Source organism: Pelophylax lessonae (genome assembly GCF_965119305.1).
Source record: "Pelophylax lessonae genome assembly, chromosome: 3".
In the NCBI taxonomy this organism is placed as follows: Eukaryota; Metazoa; Chordata; class Amphibia; order Anura; family Ranidae; genus Pelophylax; species Pelophylax lessonae.
Genome location: NC_138770.1, coordinates 635,780,019 through 635,799,589, shown reverse-complemented (window position 1 = coordinate 635,799,589; position 19,571 = coordinate 635,780,019). Strand labels below are relative to the sequence as shown.

The 19,571-nt window shown below is 43.1% G+C and overlaps 1 protein-coding gene across 2 annotated transcripts in view; it reads left to right on the top strand.

Moving 5' to 3' along the window:
• THADA (THADA armadillo repeat containing) overlaps positions 1-19,571 on the top strand; it is a 1,178,628-nt gene that overhangs the window by 875,993 nt on the left and 283,064 nt on the right. For both annotated transcript variants that reach the window (XM_082249837.1, XM_082249838.1), the window contains exon 32: positions 17,539-17,927. In XM_082249837.1, the coding sequence (XP_082105963.1) occupies positions 17,539-17,927 (389 nt within the window). The remainder of the gene's footprint in view (positions 1-17,538; positions 17,928-19,571) is intronic.

Sequence of the window (19,571 nt, the reverse complement as noted above, 5' to 3'; positions counted from 1 at the left end):
GAGCTGGCGGTCTAATTACCGAACAAAGCAACCGGCCGCAATCCCTCTTCTGCACAATAAAAGATAAAGTCTTAGGACTGTGACAAGTCAACAATGACTGAACGTGGAATTTTGTTTTCAAGATTCCTTTCTTCATTGTTACATATGACAGCAATCAAGAAACATATATCAAAGTCAGTGACTTCATCGGTATTGACAGAAATATAGCTGACATAGGAACAATGCTGGTAAGAGAAGGGGCCTGATTTATTTTCAGCATGTGGCACCGATGACTCACATGACATCCTGTGGTGAATGGAGGGGTGTAAAGGGGAGAAGGTGGCAGCCTTTGATCACAAATGCGTTTTCCCATACTTACATAGGGCAATACAAACGTATTTATTGTACAGTATAGGACATGGCATTTGATTCATAGACCATGGGTTATATGCCACTACCTTCAGATGACTGGACACTGGAAAAAGTTTGCTGGGTCTGCCTCCACACAGACCAAGGGAGGGTTACATGGGAACCCACAATAAAACTGTTTTTCAGACTTTTTGAAAAAATAGAAGTTTGCAGCTGCTGACTTTTAAAAGAGAATTATGGGTTTAAGTCCGATGCTGCATCTGTCCCTTGCTGTCTCTAAGACCGAGAACAGAGCGATCCAACACTGCTAATCGCTCAGCTCTTATGCCTCGTACACGCAACGATTATCGGCCGACCGATCGGCTGTCTTTTGTCCAGTGTTGTTGTGTTGGTTGAAATGTGCTCTAGACTGCACACAAATTTTCTCGGCCAACAAAAACCAACTTCAGAAGTGATGTCATGTGCTGGTTTACTTTCCGTGTGTTTTTTCTTCTCTGAGCATGCCCAGTCTTGCTGATCTGATTTTTGTCTGCCGAAATCTGTACTGACTGACGGAAAATCGGCCGTTCTGTTGACGGCCAACAAAAATTTTATAGCCTGCACACCAGATTTTGTTCGGCCGAAAAGTCGGAGTCGGTTGTCGAAAGCATCATACTAACAAGCCGAAAATCGGCCGATCGGACTTTGGCTGAAAATTCACGGCCAACTATCGATGCGTGTGTACGAGGCATTAGTCTTCAGGTTACAAAGAGCTGTTGACTGTCAGTCACTGGCTCTCTTCTCTGGCCTTCCAGAGTTCACTGGAGCACTGGGCTGTGGAGGGGTGGGAGCAGCCCGCTCAGTCTCTCAGGGGATGGCTGAGAGGCTGAGCCAGCTGCCGGTCCAGGCATCTGGGTGTATCTTTTCAGAGCCTGAACCGGCTGTGTGACTTCCTCCGACAATGGGCTTTGGCAAACGAACTGCACTCCTGTGATCCATAGGAGAAGTGTAGGCAAAAAAGTATTGGCTATACTTCTCCTATAATAAAAGGACACTTTCCTGTCCAGGCATCCAGCGCTGTTCTCCCCCGACTGCTTCTCCACCAGTCTTTGGGTCCCAGGTGCTGGCATACATACTGTGGACAGCCGGCTGTGATTCCTTGGAGCTTCATGGCCGGTTTTGCATGCACAAGCCGCGCTGCACTTTGTGAATAGTTTTACAGCCTTCTGGTATCTGTAACGTGTCTAAGAAGGTTGGAGGTGGGGAAGGAGAGAACTTCCGGTGGATGGTTGCAGCAATCTAAATGGAAGTGGGAGCAGATACCTGTCAAAACCATGTACTCCCCCAAAAAAGTGGCAAAAAAAGGAGGCCGGCATAAAACGTAACTTCCCCTTTAGGGTGAAGTTCTGCTTAAAGGCCTGGAGGTAGGAGGGCTCTTCTCTGCCACTGCTGATCATGTGGTTCCACACTCCAGGAACGGTGCCCAATTATTTCATTTTAACCTGTAAGGAATTAAAAGACTTTTAGGAAGCAGATGTTACAGGTCAACAATAAGCTTTACAACAGCAAGCTCCTCTTTTTTTACTGCAATTCACTATGATGAGCTTAGTTGTAAGAATCTAAAGATATAAAATGTACAACTCTTCCTAAAATCTGGCATGAAGACATGTCTGCAAATAGTTTTTGAAGTTTACAAAAAAGTCTCTGTGTGAGGAACTCCTGAACTTAAACACACTTCATGTGATGTGCTCAGTGGGAGTTCTAAATTGGAGCTCATGTGCCCCTCTGGCATCCAATAACACAATGTTGATTCTGTCATATTGGCAGCTGAGTTACTTTCATTGCATTTGAAGAATCTTGACTTTAAACCCACGTTATTATTTTTTTAAATTTTTCTTTCCACCTTTATGTATTCTCTGCATTAAGTTCTGCACTACCTAAACTACCCATCCTCATCCCTAAACACTTACCTGACTCCTGCCACCACTTTGGTGCTGTTTCGGCTGCAGCACTGCTCCTCTCTTTTCCCTATGTCACAGGAGACACTGTTCTCAGTCAGTCTCCTCTGGGGAAGGAGCAGGGGCATGGCTTACCCGCGATGCGTGTGTCTGTAGACACACACAGCTCAGTCGAGGAGTGTGCCCGCATGGGTGCCTCCATTGCACCCGGCTCCCTAAGGAGGCACCCGTAAGAAGGAGTGGACAGCGCTGGAGGGGGACTCCAAAAGTGCAGTTATGGGATTGCTCTGTGCAATATCGTTGCCTTTAGAACCTTTAGTATCACTTTAACCAAGGGAATGCAAAATAATAAATATCTCAAGGCAAGAAATATACTCTTCCATTCACACACCTTCCAAGTATGTTGTAATCATACTAAATACTTTATTGTACATAAATACATAGAAAAAAAAGCCATTATACTTGTATAGGCATTTAAAATCCCAAAAAGAACCACAATCCCATGGATGTATATAAAACTAAATGTATTCAGAGTAGAAAATAAACCTCCCCTGGCTAAGAAAGATTTTTGTAATATGACATACAGTATCTCACAAAAGTGAGTACACCCCTCACATTTTTGTAAATATTTTATTATATCTTTTCATGTGACAATACTGAAGAAATTACACTTGTCTACAATGTAAAGTAGTGAGTGTACAGCTTGTATAACAGTGTAAATTTGCTGTCCCCTCCAAAAAACTCAACACACAGCCAATAATATCTAAACTGCTTGCAACGAAAGTGCGTACACCCCTAAGAAAAAAATTTGGGCCCAAAGTATCAATATTTTGTGTGGCCACCATTATTTTCCAGCACTGCCTTATAACCCTCTTGGGCATGGAGTTCACCAGGGCTTCACAGGTTGCCACTGGAGTCCTTTGCCACTCCTCCATGATGATATCATTGAGCTGGTGGATGTTGGGGACCTTGCGCTTCTCCACCTTCCGTTTGAGGATGCCAGACAGATGCTCAATAGGGTTTAGGTCTGGAGATATGCTTGGCCAGTCCATCACCTTTACCCTCAGCTTCTTTAGCAAGGAAGTGGTCATCTTGGAGGTGCGTTTGGGGTCTTTATCATGTTGGAATCCTGCCCTGCAGCCCAGTCTCCAAAAGGAGGGGATCATTCTGTGCTTCAGTATGTCACAGTAAATGCTGGCATTCATGATTCCCTCAATGAACTGTAGCTCCCCAGTGCCAGCAGCATTCATGAAGCCCCAGACCATGACACTCCCACCACCATGCTTGACTGTAGGCAAGACACACTTGTCTTTGTACTCCTTACCTAGTTGCCACTACACACGCTTTACACCATCTGAACCAAATAAGTTTATCTTGGTCTCATCAGACCACACTACATGGTTTCAGCAACTCAAATCCTTAGTTTGCTTGTCTTTAACAAACTGTTTGCGGGCTTTCTCGTGCATCATCTTTAGAAGAGGCTTCCTTCTGGGATGACAGCCATGCAGATCAATTTGATGCAGTGTTCGTCGTATAGTCTGAGCACTGATAGCTGACCCCCCACCCCTTCAACCTTGGCAGCACTCATATGTCTAGTTCCCAAAGACAACCTCTGGATCTGAGGCTGAGCACGTGTACTCAACTGCTTTGGTCGACCATAGTGAGGCCTGTTCTGAGTGGAACCTGTCCTTTTAAACTGCTTCATCTCAGTTTCAGGGTCTTGGCAATCTTCTTATAGCCTGGGCCATCTTTATGTGGGGCAACTATACTTTTTTTTTTTTTTTTTTAGATCCTCAGAGAGTTCTTTGCCATGAGGTGCCATGTTGAACTTCCAGTGACCAGTATGAGAGAGTGAGAGCAATAGTGTCAAATGAAACACACCAGTTTTCCATTCACACCTGAGACCTTGTAACACTGAGTCACATGACACCAGGGAGTTATTGTTGTTGAGTTATTTTGAGGGGGGGGGGGGGGCAACAAATTTACACTGTTTTTTACAAGCTGTACACACACCACTTTACATTGTAGCAAAGTGTCATTTCTTCAGTGTTGTCACATGAAAAGATATAATAAAATATTTACAAAAATGTGAGGGGTGTACTCACTTTTGTGAAATTCTGTAAATGCAGCAAAAATACAGAATTAAACCCAGCACTGGTCTAGGTTTACAGTTGCTGCAGGTCTTGGCTCCTCCATGAAAAAGCTATCTCTATTGGATCACTTTTCAGAAGCATTTGACAGGCAGTGGGGAGGTTATATGTGAACTCTTGCTCACCTTATATTTAACCCTGTAAAGCCTGCACCACCATGCTGCAACAGCGGTTTCAGGGTGGATGCAGCTTGGCCCTACTCGCTTGAATCGGTCCTGTTCGGCAACAGTGATGCCTGACGAATATGACAGGTGCCATCATTTTTGCCGTGGTTGCATGTGTACATACTTTTGCAGCTTATGGGGAGCCGCCGGGGCCAGTAAAACCGCATCACAACCACCTTTAAATAACGCCACCCCCAACCGCAAGTGTAAACCAACCCCTGAGCCAAGTTTACCATCAATCAACAAACGCAAACTAGTTGTTAACTAACCATGTTAAGCTGTCTGAGCTATCAAGGTGATTATACTTCAATAGAAGGAATATACTTATCAATAAAAGAAACAGCAGAGGTAAGACTAGGAACATATTACATCTGATGAAGTGAAAAACGACTAGCCTGAAAGAAAAGAAGAAATAATGTGATTAAAATACAAAACTGACTCCTAGTTTTCGGGAACAAGCTAATGTCCCCTATGGCAACGTCTTCTTACCCTCCCCTTCTTTCTGTTTCTCTGCTTGTCTTTACTCCCTCTGTTTCTGGGGTCCCTTCCCCACTTTTTTCCTTGCTTTCTTTACTAAAACCCACAGCCATGAGAACCTCCTCTACGATACTTGATTGCCACTTGTCATACCGGATTAGCTTGTTGACTATTTATCGATGCACACGATCTAAGGTTGTAAACTATAGGACAACGTTACACGTTGCATTGCATTTCATGTTCACCTTAATCTCCATGCTGATCTAGACAAATCTTTGTGTGCACACTTTTATGCTACGTGTTCACTTGTGCACCTATATGATCCATACAACCCCTTGCGTGGGTATGTTGCAACTTTTCTGCCTTCAGAGCTTTAGTTTTTGTTTTTTTTTGGAAAATGATTTGTATTAATTTTACAAAAAGACAATACAACACAGCGACTGCATGTGAGTAGAGTGGCCGCCTGTACAGCACTCTCTACATCCCATGAGAGATTCATGATATACACCCACCTGTAATACAATAAGATAACCTAAAAATAGGCACCACACTTCTCCTCTTACAATGCAAGGCATCACGTATATGCAGATAAAAAGCCAGGGCAAATGACAAAACATTTCACTTAGTTCAGTACAAACAGCACAGAGGACTGAAATCACAATATACGGAACAATTATTTAGAGACAGTAAGTGGAGACTCAACCCATCCTTCCAATACTTTATCAAATTTACTAAGTGCCCTTCTACTACCGTAGGTTGCCTTATAGAAGGGGAGTGCCTTATTCACTAGAGCTTTCCAGGCTACCACAGACGGTGCCGCTACTTTCGTCCAACAAAGAATAATGAGTTTTCTGGCATATTATAACAATAACGTTAGAAAATGTGTATAGCTCTAGTGGGAGCCAACCCATCTGCCAAGCTTTAAAGATGTGTTCTAATGAAAGGGTTGAGGGAAATGGTGGTGACGGATTGAATACACTGAAGGACTTCCGTCCGATATGTTTGTATCTGCGGGCATTCCCAAAAGATATGCATAAAGTCTGCTCCAGGAAAGCAGAGCCAGCAGGAAAAGAAGCTGTCTCTGAACATTTTGGCCAATTTAGCTGGAGTTTAAATGTATAATGTATTAGGCAAACTCTCACAGAAACCAACCTAGTAAAGGAGGCCTCCCACACTACCCCCCCCCCCCCCAATCCTCATCATTCATATCTGCTACCAAGGCTGTCCAAATTGTTCTGCAGGTTTGCAGCATTTTGGTTGTTTCATGGAACAGGTATTTATTAATGGTAGACAGGGGTTTTGAAAGATCATCATCTCTTAACATGGATTCTAAGTCAGAAGGGTGGAAGTAGACCAGAACAGAGCCAAATTAAAGCAGTTGTAAACCACATCTGAATAAAAAAAAAAAAAAAAAAACACACCTGTATGGCAATGCATTTCATACTAGCACACTACACTATGAAATACTTAACTTAGAACAAAGTCCTCCCACGGCACGCTGGCTGACTTCTAACGAGTTCTTGCGTCCTGGCTGTGTGATTGGCCAAAGGCGCCTTGTTGTCACTCTTGCGCATGCAGGCTTTACTACCATTTTAAGAGTGGCAGGCATGCTGCAGTTGTAAACAGTGGAAAATCGGTTGGGAGTTTGGTAGGGCGTAGGAGGCTTTGAGATCACCTTCGATATAGGGGTATGAGGAGGAAGAAGAAAAGTTCTCATGGAACTAGTTTGGGTGTGAGGAGATCGGGAAGCCCTATGTAGTAAATGGGACAAGGCTTCATAAGAATTTGGAGTTTTATTAGATCTACTCTGTATGCATTAGTACTAACTTCTGGATGTGATGTACTGTTTCAAGCTTTTTTGGCACAAGAAAAAAATACAAAACTTTGATTGAAACCAGTCCGAAACAAATTCAATTAAGGAAGAATTCTAATTCAAGACAATATTAGCAATGTGATATATTGTAGAATGTAATTATTGATAGTTATTGAATTGTATTGTAACTGTGGTGTTGTTTGCCCTTCAATGTAAAGTGCTGCACAAACTGTTGGTGCTATATAAATCCTGTATAATAATGATAATACATAAGGTCTCCTGCATGTGGATGCTTAGCAGCTCCTGTGTGCTGAGGTGTAAAATTCAAAGTGCTTTCTGGCGCCTGGTGAGCCACACTTAGAGAGAAGCACTGTACGTACCCTGCAAATGCGCGCCTACATGCCAATGCAGGAGCCATCCAGTGTTTACCCAAGCCTGGATGTGTATGGCCATTCACTTGCATTGATGGCTGTATGCAGCTGGTGCAGCTTCCTGGGCACCAGGGAGTGCTATTGATTTTTCGCCTCAACACACAGGCACAGCTTGGCATAAAGATGGTAACCAAGAAAATGGCTAAAAGTCCATTTGAATGTAAGAGAGGCCAGGACAACATAGATGGTAACTAGCCACTTCTTCAGGTGTTGCATTGATTGCATTGTAAGATGTTGGGGGCATGCCTCAGATGTCCAGGTGGCCTGTTGTCATTGGACAGAATCTTAGCTCCTGTTGACTTAATATGACAGGAAACAAGGAGAAATATCCCCAGTGAGGGCATGGGCATTGACGCCTGACAGAATCCTAGCCTCTCTACAAAAATGTCCCCTCACGACTTTGGTGGGCACTATTACTGGAAGGAAAATCCTTTCCAATGGGGACACAGACCACAAAAAAAGTAGCAAAGGTTCTAGTCTGTTTCTGCCCTTTGTAAATCAAAGAAAAAAGTTTTGGTACAAGATCCACTTCCAATTTCATGGAGCTTGGGTTCTCAGGGACCAAAGGTTTGTAGCTAATCCTCTACAGATAAGTATTTTAAAGGCGCCTAAACGGTCTTGAGCTGATAATGACAAAATCATCAATGTATGTTTTGATACATATATTTTATTTATAGAAAGGGATTAGGCTTACCGAATTCCAAATCCTATGAGCTAATCTTTAATGTGATGACTTGAATTGATTGCATGCAACTGTATCACAATTTTACTGTGAGCGACAAACTTCTAAGAGAAAATTCCTTAACAGCACAGTCCAAACTACCCACGTGTGTTTAAAGAATTCTGCAAGTATTCCTCTGTCATGAATATGTTTGTTATGCAACTTTAAAGAGAACCGATCATCCACTTACAAACCTCAAGAATCCATCATGTAGTGCTGCCAGGACTTTACAGTATCTGTAATGGACAAGGGGAGCGCAGAGACAAAGTATTGTGAGCACAATTGTCTATTGCTGTCTCTGAACTCCAGCAAATACAAAAACAGATTGAAATACAGTTATGGGTTTACTAAGAAAAAAAAAAGTAATAATTAAATGTATTTTAAATTCATTTGGCAGAATAATTACCTGAATCTGTCTTGGTCACCCCCTATGTATTGTTTAAGGAGATGCAGGGTCAGTTCTGTGAGTTGTTCGGGTCCTACAACATACAGGAGGAAAGATTAGAGGTATGACTTTTGCTCTTTCAGTATTCAGTTGTAGGCTGGAAGGGGGGGCCGGGGGCATGTGCAAGACAAGGCTGTAGTAAAGTGGTATTAGTGGTGGTACTCACAACAGAGAGGTATCATGCTTTGCAGGACATCGTTTTTCTATCTGGCAGGGTATCTGAATCCCAAGACTCCTTAAACAGAATGATAGATCATTTGGCAGGTAAGACCACTCACAAATACAGTACGTTTACCCACTTGCTTGGAGTTTAGCTTTAACTTGCCTGTGCCCATATACTGGTGCAATTCTGGGTAGGGTTGATCTTTAAAGTGCATGCAGGCAGAGAAATACACAGAGCCTACCCCAAAGTTTTTGCGGACACGCTAGAGAAAGACTCTGCATGGCCTACCATTATGCCTTGGAAACTAAGCATCTTACCTGTGCCTAATCTTGATCCAGCAATGTGCACTAGAGCAATGTCTCTCTCCATTTTCTCCCTCCTCACTGGGCAGATTGATAGGCTCCCACTGCTGTCAATCAAATGCTGTGACAAGGGAGCAGGGGGTGGGGCCTAGCTGCATCATGTGTGTAAGGACTGAGCCCGCAAGAGCAAGCAGCGTCATATGATAGTTGCTCCCTGAAGAAGGGAAGCCAGAAGTGCTGGCAGGGGACCCTAGAAGAAGAGGATCCTGGCTGCTCTGTGCAAAACCATTGCACAGAGCAGGTAGGTATAACATATTTGTTATTTAAATAAAAAAATCTTTACAATCACTTTCAAGGTAACAACATGATAGGTAAATGTAAGAAAATCCAAGTTTTGGTGTCTTTTCTTTAAAAAAAAATGCCCAGTGGTTATTATATACCAGCCTTTTTTAACCAGGTTGACCAGGCACCTTGGGGTGCCTTGAGGTTTCTTCAGGGGTCCCTTGGCATATTGCCTGAAAATGTATTCAATATTGCATACAAACCAGCAAGTGGCTCAAGCCTGCCTTTAGTTACACAAAGCCTTTCTAGACACTGGCATCCTAACAACCAATGACATCAGTTAAAAAGGAGGATGTCTATTGCCATCACAGCATCCTTGTTTGACCCTTCTGTGCCCCTCTCCCTCACTGGGGTGACATTAGATGACTGATGGAGAGAAATTGAGGGAGAAGAGAAATATAGGAACACTAATTAGTACCAGTGTGCACTTCTTGGCAAATAGAAGGAGAAGATTTTATTTTCCTAGGCTCCAAGATCACAGCAGACGGTGACAGTAGCCATGTTATTAACCACTTAAGCCCCGGAAGATTTTACCCCCTTCCTGACCAGTGCCTATTTTGCGATTCGGCACTGCGTTGCTTTAACGGACAATTGCGTGGTCGTGCGACGCTGTACCTAAACAAATTTGACGTCCTTTTTTTCCCACAAACAGAGCTTTCTTTTGGTGGTATTTGATCACCTGTGTGATTTTTTGATCATGCGCTATAAACAAAAAAAGAGCGTCAATTTTGCAAAAATAACAATATTTTTCACATTTATTTATATGAAATTGTCCCCCAAAAAAATGTAAAAATCTAAATTTTTTAACTTTTTCTGCCAATTTGTTTTATGCTACATATTTTTGGTAAAAAAAAATCGCAAAAAGCGTATTTTGATTGGTTTGCGCAAAAGTTATTGCGTTTACTAACAAAAGGAAAGATTTTTGTTGTTGTTTTTTTAACGCGTAATGACGGCGATCTGCGTTTTTTTTTTTTTTGCGGTACTGCGACATTGCAGCGGACAGATCGGACCCTTGACTGACATTTTTGACACTTTTGGGGTTACCAGTGACATTTCTACAGTAATCAGTGCTATACATATGCACTGTTACTGTAAAATTACACTGGCAGTGAAGGGGTTAACTTTTTTTGAGAGGGAGGGGTTATGTGTGTCCCTAGGGGCGTGATTCTAACTGTGATCGGCTGTGGTTTGAGGTGTAGGAACAGTGATCAATGGTCCTACATAGTAGAACCGTATAATCACTATTCCTACACAGGGGAGAATGACAGGCGGCTTGTTTACATTAGCCACCTGCCTTTCTCCCTCTGCACCGACGATCGCCGAGTGACCGGCAGACATCGGGTCCATCGGTCACACATGCGGGGGGGTCCGTGGCCGCGCCTCCGGGGGCGCGCGCTCGCTCCCTAGACCCTCACAGGCTAGCGACATAGTACTACGTCGCTCTGCCTGTGAGGGGCTGACCGCCGCAGTAAATAGTCGTGCGGCGGTCGGCAAGCGGTTAAGAGACGCTTCTTGGGAGGAAAGCAATGGCAAACCTAGACATCATTATAAAAAGCAGAGACCTTACCCTTCCAACAAAGTGACGAATAGTCAAAGCTATGGTAAATCCAGTAGTAACCTTTGGCTGTGAAAGTTGGACCATAAGGAAGGCTTAACGCCAAAGAATTGATGGTTTTGAACTATGGTGTTGGAGAAGACTCTTGAAAGTACATTAACCCTAAATATTCACTGGAAGGACAGATCATGCAGCTGAAACTTGAATACTTTGGCCACTCTAATGCGAAGAGAGGACTCATTGGAAAAGACCCTGATGCTGGGAAACATGGCAGGAAAAAGAAGAGGATGACAGAAGACAAGATGGACAGATAACATCCTCAAAACAATGAACATGAAGTAAAGCAAGCTCTGGGAGGCAGTGAGGACAGAAAAGCCTGGCGCGCTATGGTTCATGAGGTCACGAAGAGTTGGACACGGCTAAACGACTGAACAACAACACCAGTGTGCAAAAATGTATTTGCTTTGGAAGAATAAATCACGTCTAGCACTTAGTGTCCTACATGTGGATGCTGCATTATATGAAAGCTATCAGAACAGATTTTTACATTTTAGACTAGGATGTCTTGAGAATGTCCATACTTTTAAAGGTTGCCTTGAGATTGTCTATAATTTTTAAGGGTGCCTTGGCTGAAAAAGGTTGAGAAACACTGTTAAAGCGGAATTCCGGGCACAAAAACAAAATTTAAATGAACATACCCCCGGGACAGTCAGGGCTAGTACATTCCACAATGGATAGCTTCTGATCTGTCCCGGTTTGCACTTACCTGCAAGAAGAAATACTTACTTTTAAAATTTATTCTCCTGCGTTGCCATCTCTGATGTGGGCAGCTGAAGCCAGCGCAATCCTCTTCTGCGTCCTCTCCCAGAATGCGCCTTCACCGGCCCCTCTCGTCACTTCCGGTGCGGCGCCGCATTCCTCCACAGCTTCTGGGCATGCCCAGAAGCTGTTTAGCAGGGAATGCGGCGTCGCACCGGAAGTGACGAGCGGGGCCGGTGCCGTCGCATTGATTCCTGGGAGTGATGCCGTTCAGCTCCCAGGAATCATTGCAAACCGGAAGTGACGGCGCGGGCCGTGGCCACAGAGGGAGGAAGTGCAAAATAGGGGAGTATTTCTTTCTAGAATTACAAGGTAAGTAAAAAAAAAAAAAAAACCTAACTATCCAATTCCTTTTCAGGTGAAGGAGACCAAGCGGATGGACACAAAATCAATTAGGTCGATTTTGTGCCCGGAACTCCGCTTTAAACACCACCAAAAAAAGAACCTCAATCTGTCTAAAAGAATCACAGTGGTGTAGTGGTTAGCACTTTCTCTTAGCAGCAAAAGAGGGTCACTGGTTCGAATCCCAACCACGACACTACCTGCCTGGAGTGCCTGCGTGAGTTTCCTCCGGGTACTCCGATTTCCACCCACACTCCAAAGACATGCTGGTAGGTGAATTGGATCCTGTATAAATTTGCCCTGGTATGTGTATGTATGAATGTCAGGGACTTTAGATTGTAAGCTCCTTGAGGGAAGGGACTGATGTGAATGTGCAATGTATATGTGAAGTGCTGCATAAATTGATGGCACATTATAAGTACCTGAAATAAATAAGTAAATTAATTGTAGTATAGCCTTCCATTACCGAGTATTTGTTAGTCTTACTATCACTGCACTGAAAACTGAAAAATGATCCAATATGAAGGGGTATATACATAGTTAAAGGGAGAAATATTCATGGAGTGCAGAGATGTGCTGCATATGTGTTTTTCTTTTAGATTTTGTCTTAACCTAAGCTTTATTGTGTGTGTATCCTAAACCCACAAGGCACTCCTCCTCCCTTATCAAGAATAGGAATTAGCACTCTGTATACAGAACATAGGGATGAGCATTGGATTACCTTGCCTCTCCTCCATCTTGTCTTCCCCCCTGATGAATGTGTAGTTGATATACAGCATGTGGCACAGGCTGGTGTCTGATGTACTGGACACTTTTATGGTTTTATAGTGTTTGGATAAAGACAACAGGACGCCAATAAATTCCTGAGGATTCTGTTTCCTTGAAAAAAAACGCTCATTTATTCAAAACACAACAACACAGAGGAATGAATGTTTAGTGTTTGCAGCATGCCCAATTACACAGGCTTTCTCTGTGTATCATTTCTGAGAAAAATAAAATCTACCATCAGGAACTATTAACATGGACCATATTCGGTTTGTGTGTTTGGATAGGACTTATAAATAGCTATTTATATCAGTCTGAAGGACGCAATGTATTTTGTAATATGTAGGTATGGGTATCATTATCTGTGAGTCAGTTCTCCAGAAAGTTTTGATTTGGAGAGAGATAGTATGATTAAAAGTTACTTCTTGATTTATATTACTATCACGTAGCTAAACTTTGCATTATTTTTTTTTCTTAACGAGGAACTATCATTAAAAAAAGTTCAAAAGTGATTGTAAAGTCTTGCTTTTTTTTCTATTAAAATAACAGACATGTTATACTTACCTGCTCTGTGAAATGGTTTTGCACAGGGCTGCCCGGATCCTCCTCTTCTCGGGTCCCTGGCTGTAGCTCCTTGCCCCTCCCTACTGTGGAGTTCCCCCATAGCAAGCAGCTTGCTATGGGGGCACCGCAGTCGAGCTGCAGCTCCCTGTGTTCTCTCAGATACTGAGCTTCCATTCGGCCCTGCCCCCTTTCTCTCCTGCCCCCTTTCTCTCCTGATTGGCTGAGTATGAGTGACAGCAGTGGGAGCCAGTGGCGCCGCTGCTATGTTTCAGCCAATCAGGAGAGATGGTCTCGGACGGCTGAGGCACTTGTGAACATCGCTGGATAGAGAAGGGGCTCAGGTAAGTATTAGGGGGCCTGAGGGGGTCTGCTGCACACAGAAGGCTTTTTTATCTTAACCACTTAAGCCCCGGAAGATTTTACCCCCTTCCTGACCCGGGCCTATTTTGCGATTCGGCACTGCGTTGCTTTAACGGACAATTGCGCGGTCGTGTGACGCTGTACCCAAACGAATTGGACGTCCTTTTTTTCCCACAAACAGAGCTTTCCTTTGGTGGTATTTGATCACCTGTGCGATTTTTTTTGATCATGCACTATAAACAAAAAGAGCGTAAATTTTGCAAAAAATACAATATTTTTCACATTTCTTTATATGGAATTCCCCCAAAAAAATGTAAAAATCAAAATTTTTTAACATTTTAGGCCAATTTGTTTTTTGCTACATATGTTTGGTAAAAAAAATCGCATAAAGCGTATTTTGATTGGTTTGCGCAAAAGTTATTGCGTTTACTAACTAAGGGAAAGATTTTTGTTGCTTTTTTTTTTAACGAGTAATGGCGGCGATCTGCGATTTTTTTTTTTTGCGGGACTGCGACATTGCGGCAGACAGATCGGACCCTTGACTGACATTTTTGACACTTTTGGGGTTACCAGTGACATTACTACAGTAATCAGTGCTATACATATGCACTGTTACTGTAAAAATGACACTGGGAGGGAAGGGGTTAACTGTATTGGAGAGGGAGGGGTTAAATGTGTCCCTAGGGGCGTGTTTCTAACTGTGATTGGATGTGGCTACTTGTGTAAGAACAGAGATCAATGGTCCTACATAGCAGAACCGTGTGATCTCCATTCTTACACAGGGGAGAATGACAGGCAGCTGTGTTTACATTAGCCGCCTGCCTTTCTCCCGCTCTAACGGACGATCACGAATGACCGGCGGACATCGGGTCCGCCGGGCACACACGCGGGGGGGGGGGGGGTCCGTGAGCGAGCTGGAGCGCGCCTCCGGCACCGCACACTCGCTCCCCAGAGCCTCACAGGCTAGCGACGTAGAACTACGTCGCTTTGCCTGTGAGGGGCTGACTGCCGACGTAGATCTAAGTGGTTAATGCACAGAATGACTTTACAACCCCTTTAATGTCATTAAACTCCTCAGGGGACCAAGTGCAGATAGCCCTTGACTGTGTTAAATTTGCCCTTTAGTTTCTAAGCAGCGTGGGCAGATATGTTTCTCCCTAAACAAATTTGTATTTACTTGCAGCATGCTTTAGGACTTGCTAATATATTAGACTATTCCAGGAAGAGTCAATTCCAAGCACAGCCTACTCCCTCCTTGCATACCATAGACTTTATTATTATTATTCAGAATTTATATAGCGCCAACAGTTTGTGCAGTTCTTTCCAACATGAGGGCAGACAGTACAGGTACAATACAATTCAATACTAGGGGAATCAAAGGGCTCTGCTCGTTAGAGCTTACAATCTAGGAGGGAGAGTCAAGCAATACAAAAGCTAATAACTGTGGGGGATGAGCTGATGGAGAAGAAAGGAGTACAGTTGTTAGGTGTGGGCAGGAAAAGCTTCTCTGAAGAGGAAGGCAAAGAGAGTAGGAGATAGTCAGACAGATTGGGGTAGGGAGTTGCATAGGATGGGAGAGGCTTGGGAAAAGTCCTGAAGGTGAGCATGGGAGGAGGTGACGAGGGAGCTAGAGAGCAGAAGATCCTGGGAGGAATAAAGAGAACGATTAGGCTGCTATTTTGAGACCAGGTTAGTGATGTAGCTGGGGGCTAAGTTGTGGATGGCTTTATAAGTTGTTGTTAGTATTTTTTATTTGATTTATTGGGTGAGCGGAAGCCAGTGGAGGGATTGACAGAGAGCAGGCACTGAGCGGTTAGTAAGGTGGGATGAGTCTGGCAGTTGCATCTATAATGGACTGAAGGATTGATAGCCTATGTAAAGGTAAAGCCAAAATTAAGGGATTTGCCATAGTCGAGGCGAGAGATGACCAGGGAGTGAACTAGGACCTTTGGTTAGAAAGAGGCCTATTTTGTAGATGTTGCAGAGGTTGAGGCCGCAAGATTTAGACGTGGGGCCTAAAGGATATTTCAGAGCCTTCTAATCTTTTAGAGGTGTCCAATTATTGTCTGTGCTGGCCAAGCTCCTCCACCCCCACCTTCCCTCCTTACATCAACATTTTGTAGCTACCCAGGGGAGGAGCAAAAAGGAATACTATAGAGAAGGGTTTCTCAACCAGAATCCTGTGGGTTCTTCCAGAGGTTGCTGGGGTTTCCTTGAGCAAGGAGGCATTTTCCACGGACACCATTGATCTTTTTAGCTATCTGTGAGGGGGGGAAACGTTGCCAATAACCACAAATGAAAGGAACATTTTTCCCCTCTGACCATCACACTAATGTATCAAGAGTTGTAGATATAGTAATTTTGTTGTGGGGGTTCCCTGAGATTGGAAAGTTATTTCAAGGGTTCCTCTGTGTTGAAAAGGTTGAGAAAGGCTGCTATAGAGTGTCACTAACAGTAACAGCTCTGCAGAGTCTGCTTGGGCTTTGACATCAATGTCTACACAAGGGAGGCTTTTAATAGCAAACAAAAATACATTAAAATGTTACTAAGCCCAAAACCGTAAAATCAGTCTGTATATGCAATAAAGCATGCTTGTTCTACTCACTGTGGAACCTAAGGTGTTAATTCCCTGGATTGTGTAAAAGGGCTGTTTTATAGCAGTCCATCTCCAGAGATCTTAAAGTGATTGTAAAGGCAGAAGGTTTTTTTATTTGAATGCATTCAGATAAAAAAAAACCTTCTGTGTGAAGCAGCCCCCCTATACTTACCTGAGCTTCATCAGGTTCCAGCGATGTTGCAGCGGTGTCTCGGCTGCCCTCATTGACTGAGACAGCAGCGCAGGGGCTTCCTCTGTGGTATCCTGCCATGAAATCCATTCTTGTTTAGTGTTTTACATATTGTAGATTCGCTAACAGGGATGTTAGCATTTGCCAGTGACTTTTGTAAGTCTTTAGCTGACACTCTAGGATTCTTCTTCACCTCATTGAGCAGTCTGCACTGTGCTCTTGCAGTCACCTTTACAGGACAGCCACTCCTAGGAAGAGTAGCAGCAGTGCTGAACTTTCTCCATTTATAGACAATTTGTCATCTTACCGTGGACTGATGAACAGCAAAGGCTTTTGGAGAAACTTTCATAACCCTTTCTAGCTTTATGCAAGTCAACAATTCTTAATCGTAGGTCTTCTGAGAGCTCTTTTGTGTGAGGCATCATTCACATCAGGCAATGCTTCTTGTGAAAAGCAAACCCAGAACTGGTGTGTTTTTTATAGGGCAGGGCAGCTGTAACCAACACCTTCAATCTAATCTCATTTATTGGACTCCAGTTGACTGACATCTCACTCCAATTAGCTCTTGGAGATGCCATTAGTCTAGGGGGCTCACATGCTTTTTCCACCTGCACTGTGAATGTTTACATGGTGTGTTCAATAAAAACATGGCAACATTTCATTCTTTGTGTGTTATTAGTTTAAGCAGACTGTGATTGTCTATTGTTGTGACTTAGATGATGATCAGATCACATTTTATGACCGATTTGTGCAGAAATCCATATCACTCCAAAGGGTTCACATACTTTTTCTTGCAGCTGTATGCCACAACTTAGATGTTGCTGAATGACAATGAGTTTGCGGAAGCAATGCGTATCATAAACAAATGCCTCGTTTTTTAGGCTACTATTTTAAAAATATTTAAAATGCCTTTTTAATTTGCATTAGCATGTTAAAGATTTTAGTGTTTGGGTTTACATATACCTTAAATTTCCAGTTATACTGAAATAATGTTTTAAGAATATCAGTAAACAAATGGCATTCATTTTCTTTTTTCTTTTTACCTCCTGGTCAGGGGTATCGCAAGGATCCAGTTTCTGGGCTGATGTACACAGCGTTATGGAAGATTGTGAATTGTTGGAAGGCTCTCAACACACAGCCGCTGTCCCTGGATTAGTTCTGTACATGCAGAGCACTTCAAGACTGATATTATCCATGTTGAACCAGATTGGAGGTCCATGTGTTGGTTGGGGGGATTCTCCTGGGGTCCTGAACCCTTCTTTCCAATTGCAGGGGATGCTGGTATCAGAATTGTATGAAGTTCGCATATTAACACTTGAATTTGTTCTGCGATGCGTCAAGACCAACAGTGGGGTGCATAAAGGATCACTGCTGTCTCCAGCTGTAGAGAAGACCCTGTTTGAAATGATGACCAAGGAGAAAAATTTAGAGTGCCTGTGCCAGGTAACCGTTGATTCATTTATTTTTGTCCAATTACTTGGTGCCAACATATTCCACAATAATTTACACAGAATACTGAATCAGAGAGGTCAGTGCTCAGAGCACCTTTCACTTTACATAAGTTTCTACCATTGTGGGACAAACTGGGTGGAAACTGTTTCTGCTATTGGGATTGTGGGAGGAATTAGTAAGGTGATTGCAGCCTGAAAATGTGCAAAAGAAGAGTGCTGCAAACTTTATTCATACTAACATTTTAAACCTTAAGAGGTCCACCCTCTTCATTGGGTTGGAGGCGTACGGGTGCACAAACTTTTATTTAACCACTTCAGCTCTGGAAGGTTTTACCCCATTAATGACCAGGCCATTTTTTTGCTTTGCGACACTGCGCAATTTTTTTTTTTTTACAATAATCTTTATTAGAATTTTTCTTTATTTTTTTACATACAACCACATAAACAACAATAAACATCTCACAGAACCCAAAGAAGAGAAAAAACTGTGCTATTTTAACTGATAATTGCACGGTCATGCAACGCTGTACCCAAACAAAATTGGATGTCATTTTTTTTTTCACACAAATAGAGCTTTATTTTGGTGGTATTAGATCACCTCTGGGTTTTTATATTTCATTATATAAACTAAAAAATCTGACAATTTTGAAAAAAAAAAACAAACAAACAATATTTTTCATTAATGGGTGTTGACCCTGCTCAAAGGTCTGTGAATCCTTTTGGGTAAGTAATTAATCAGGCTGATGCTGTGTTGATGGTTAAATAACCTAATCTAGTAATGTGTAGTGACTACAGCGCTGCCCTAAGGGCTCTTTAACACGGGCGATCCGATCAGATCAGCCTGTCAGTTTTTTAGGCGGATCTGATAAGATCCTCCATGCAGCTCTATAGGGCAGCGGATGTCAGCAGAGACACCTCCGCTGACACCCGCTGCCATCCGTATCCAATCCTGTCCGTGAAATCTGGACGGATGGAAACCCTATTTTTCCATCCGCTCAGGGATCGGATGAGAGCGGACAGGTGGTCCGCTCTCATCCGATCCCCCATAGAGAGCAGCGGGGGCTGTGACACCTCCCTCTCCGCACTGCAAGTGGAGACTAAGCTGTCATCCGCCGGCTCAGCGGGGATCGGCAGATCGATCCCCGCCGAGCAGCACGGATCTGCCTACGGAGGTGGACCGTGTGAAAGAGCCCTAATACAATGCATTCAAATAATGAGCAAAAGATTCATCTATTGTGATACAAAATAAACATTTAGTAAAGTGCTAAAGATAAAGTGCTAACAGTGTTAAAAAGTGCTAGTGATAAAAGTGCTGAGTGCAGTTTTCAAATCAAATAGTCCATAAACATGAAAAAAGTCCAAAACTTTAGGTGAGTCTTGCTGCCGTGTGAATCCAAAGGGGCGTGCTCATCGCCTATGTGCCCCCCACTCACCAGCTGTATGTATAAAACAGGCTTTGATTATATATGTTCTTTCCTCCACTCCTTCCACGTATTGGTGTTTGGCTGTTAGTGGTATCCAAATTAGGCATATGACCGTATAATCACTCCTTATCACCACCTCCTCTCCTCCATTTCACTTTCCAAATGTGAACTGGCGTAGGTATCACCATGAAAAGGACAGGAGATTCATAGTG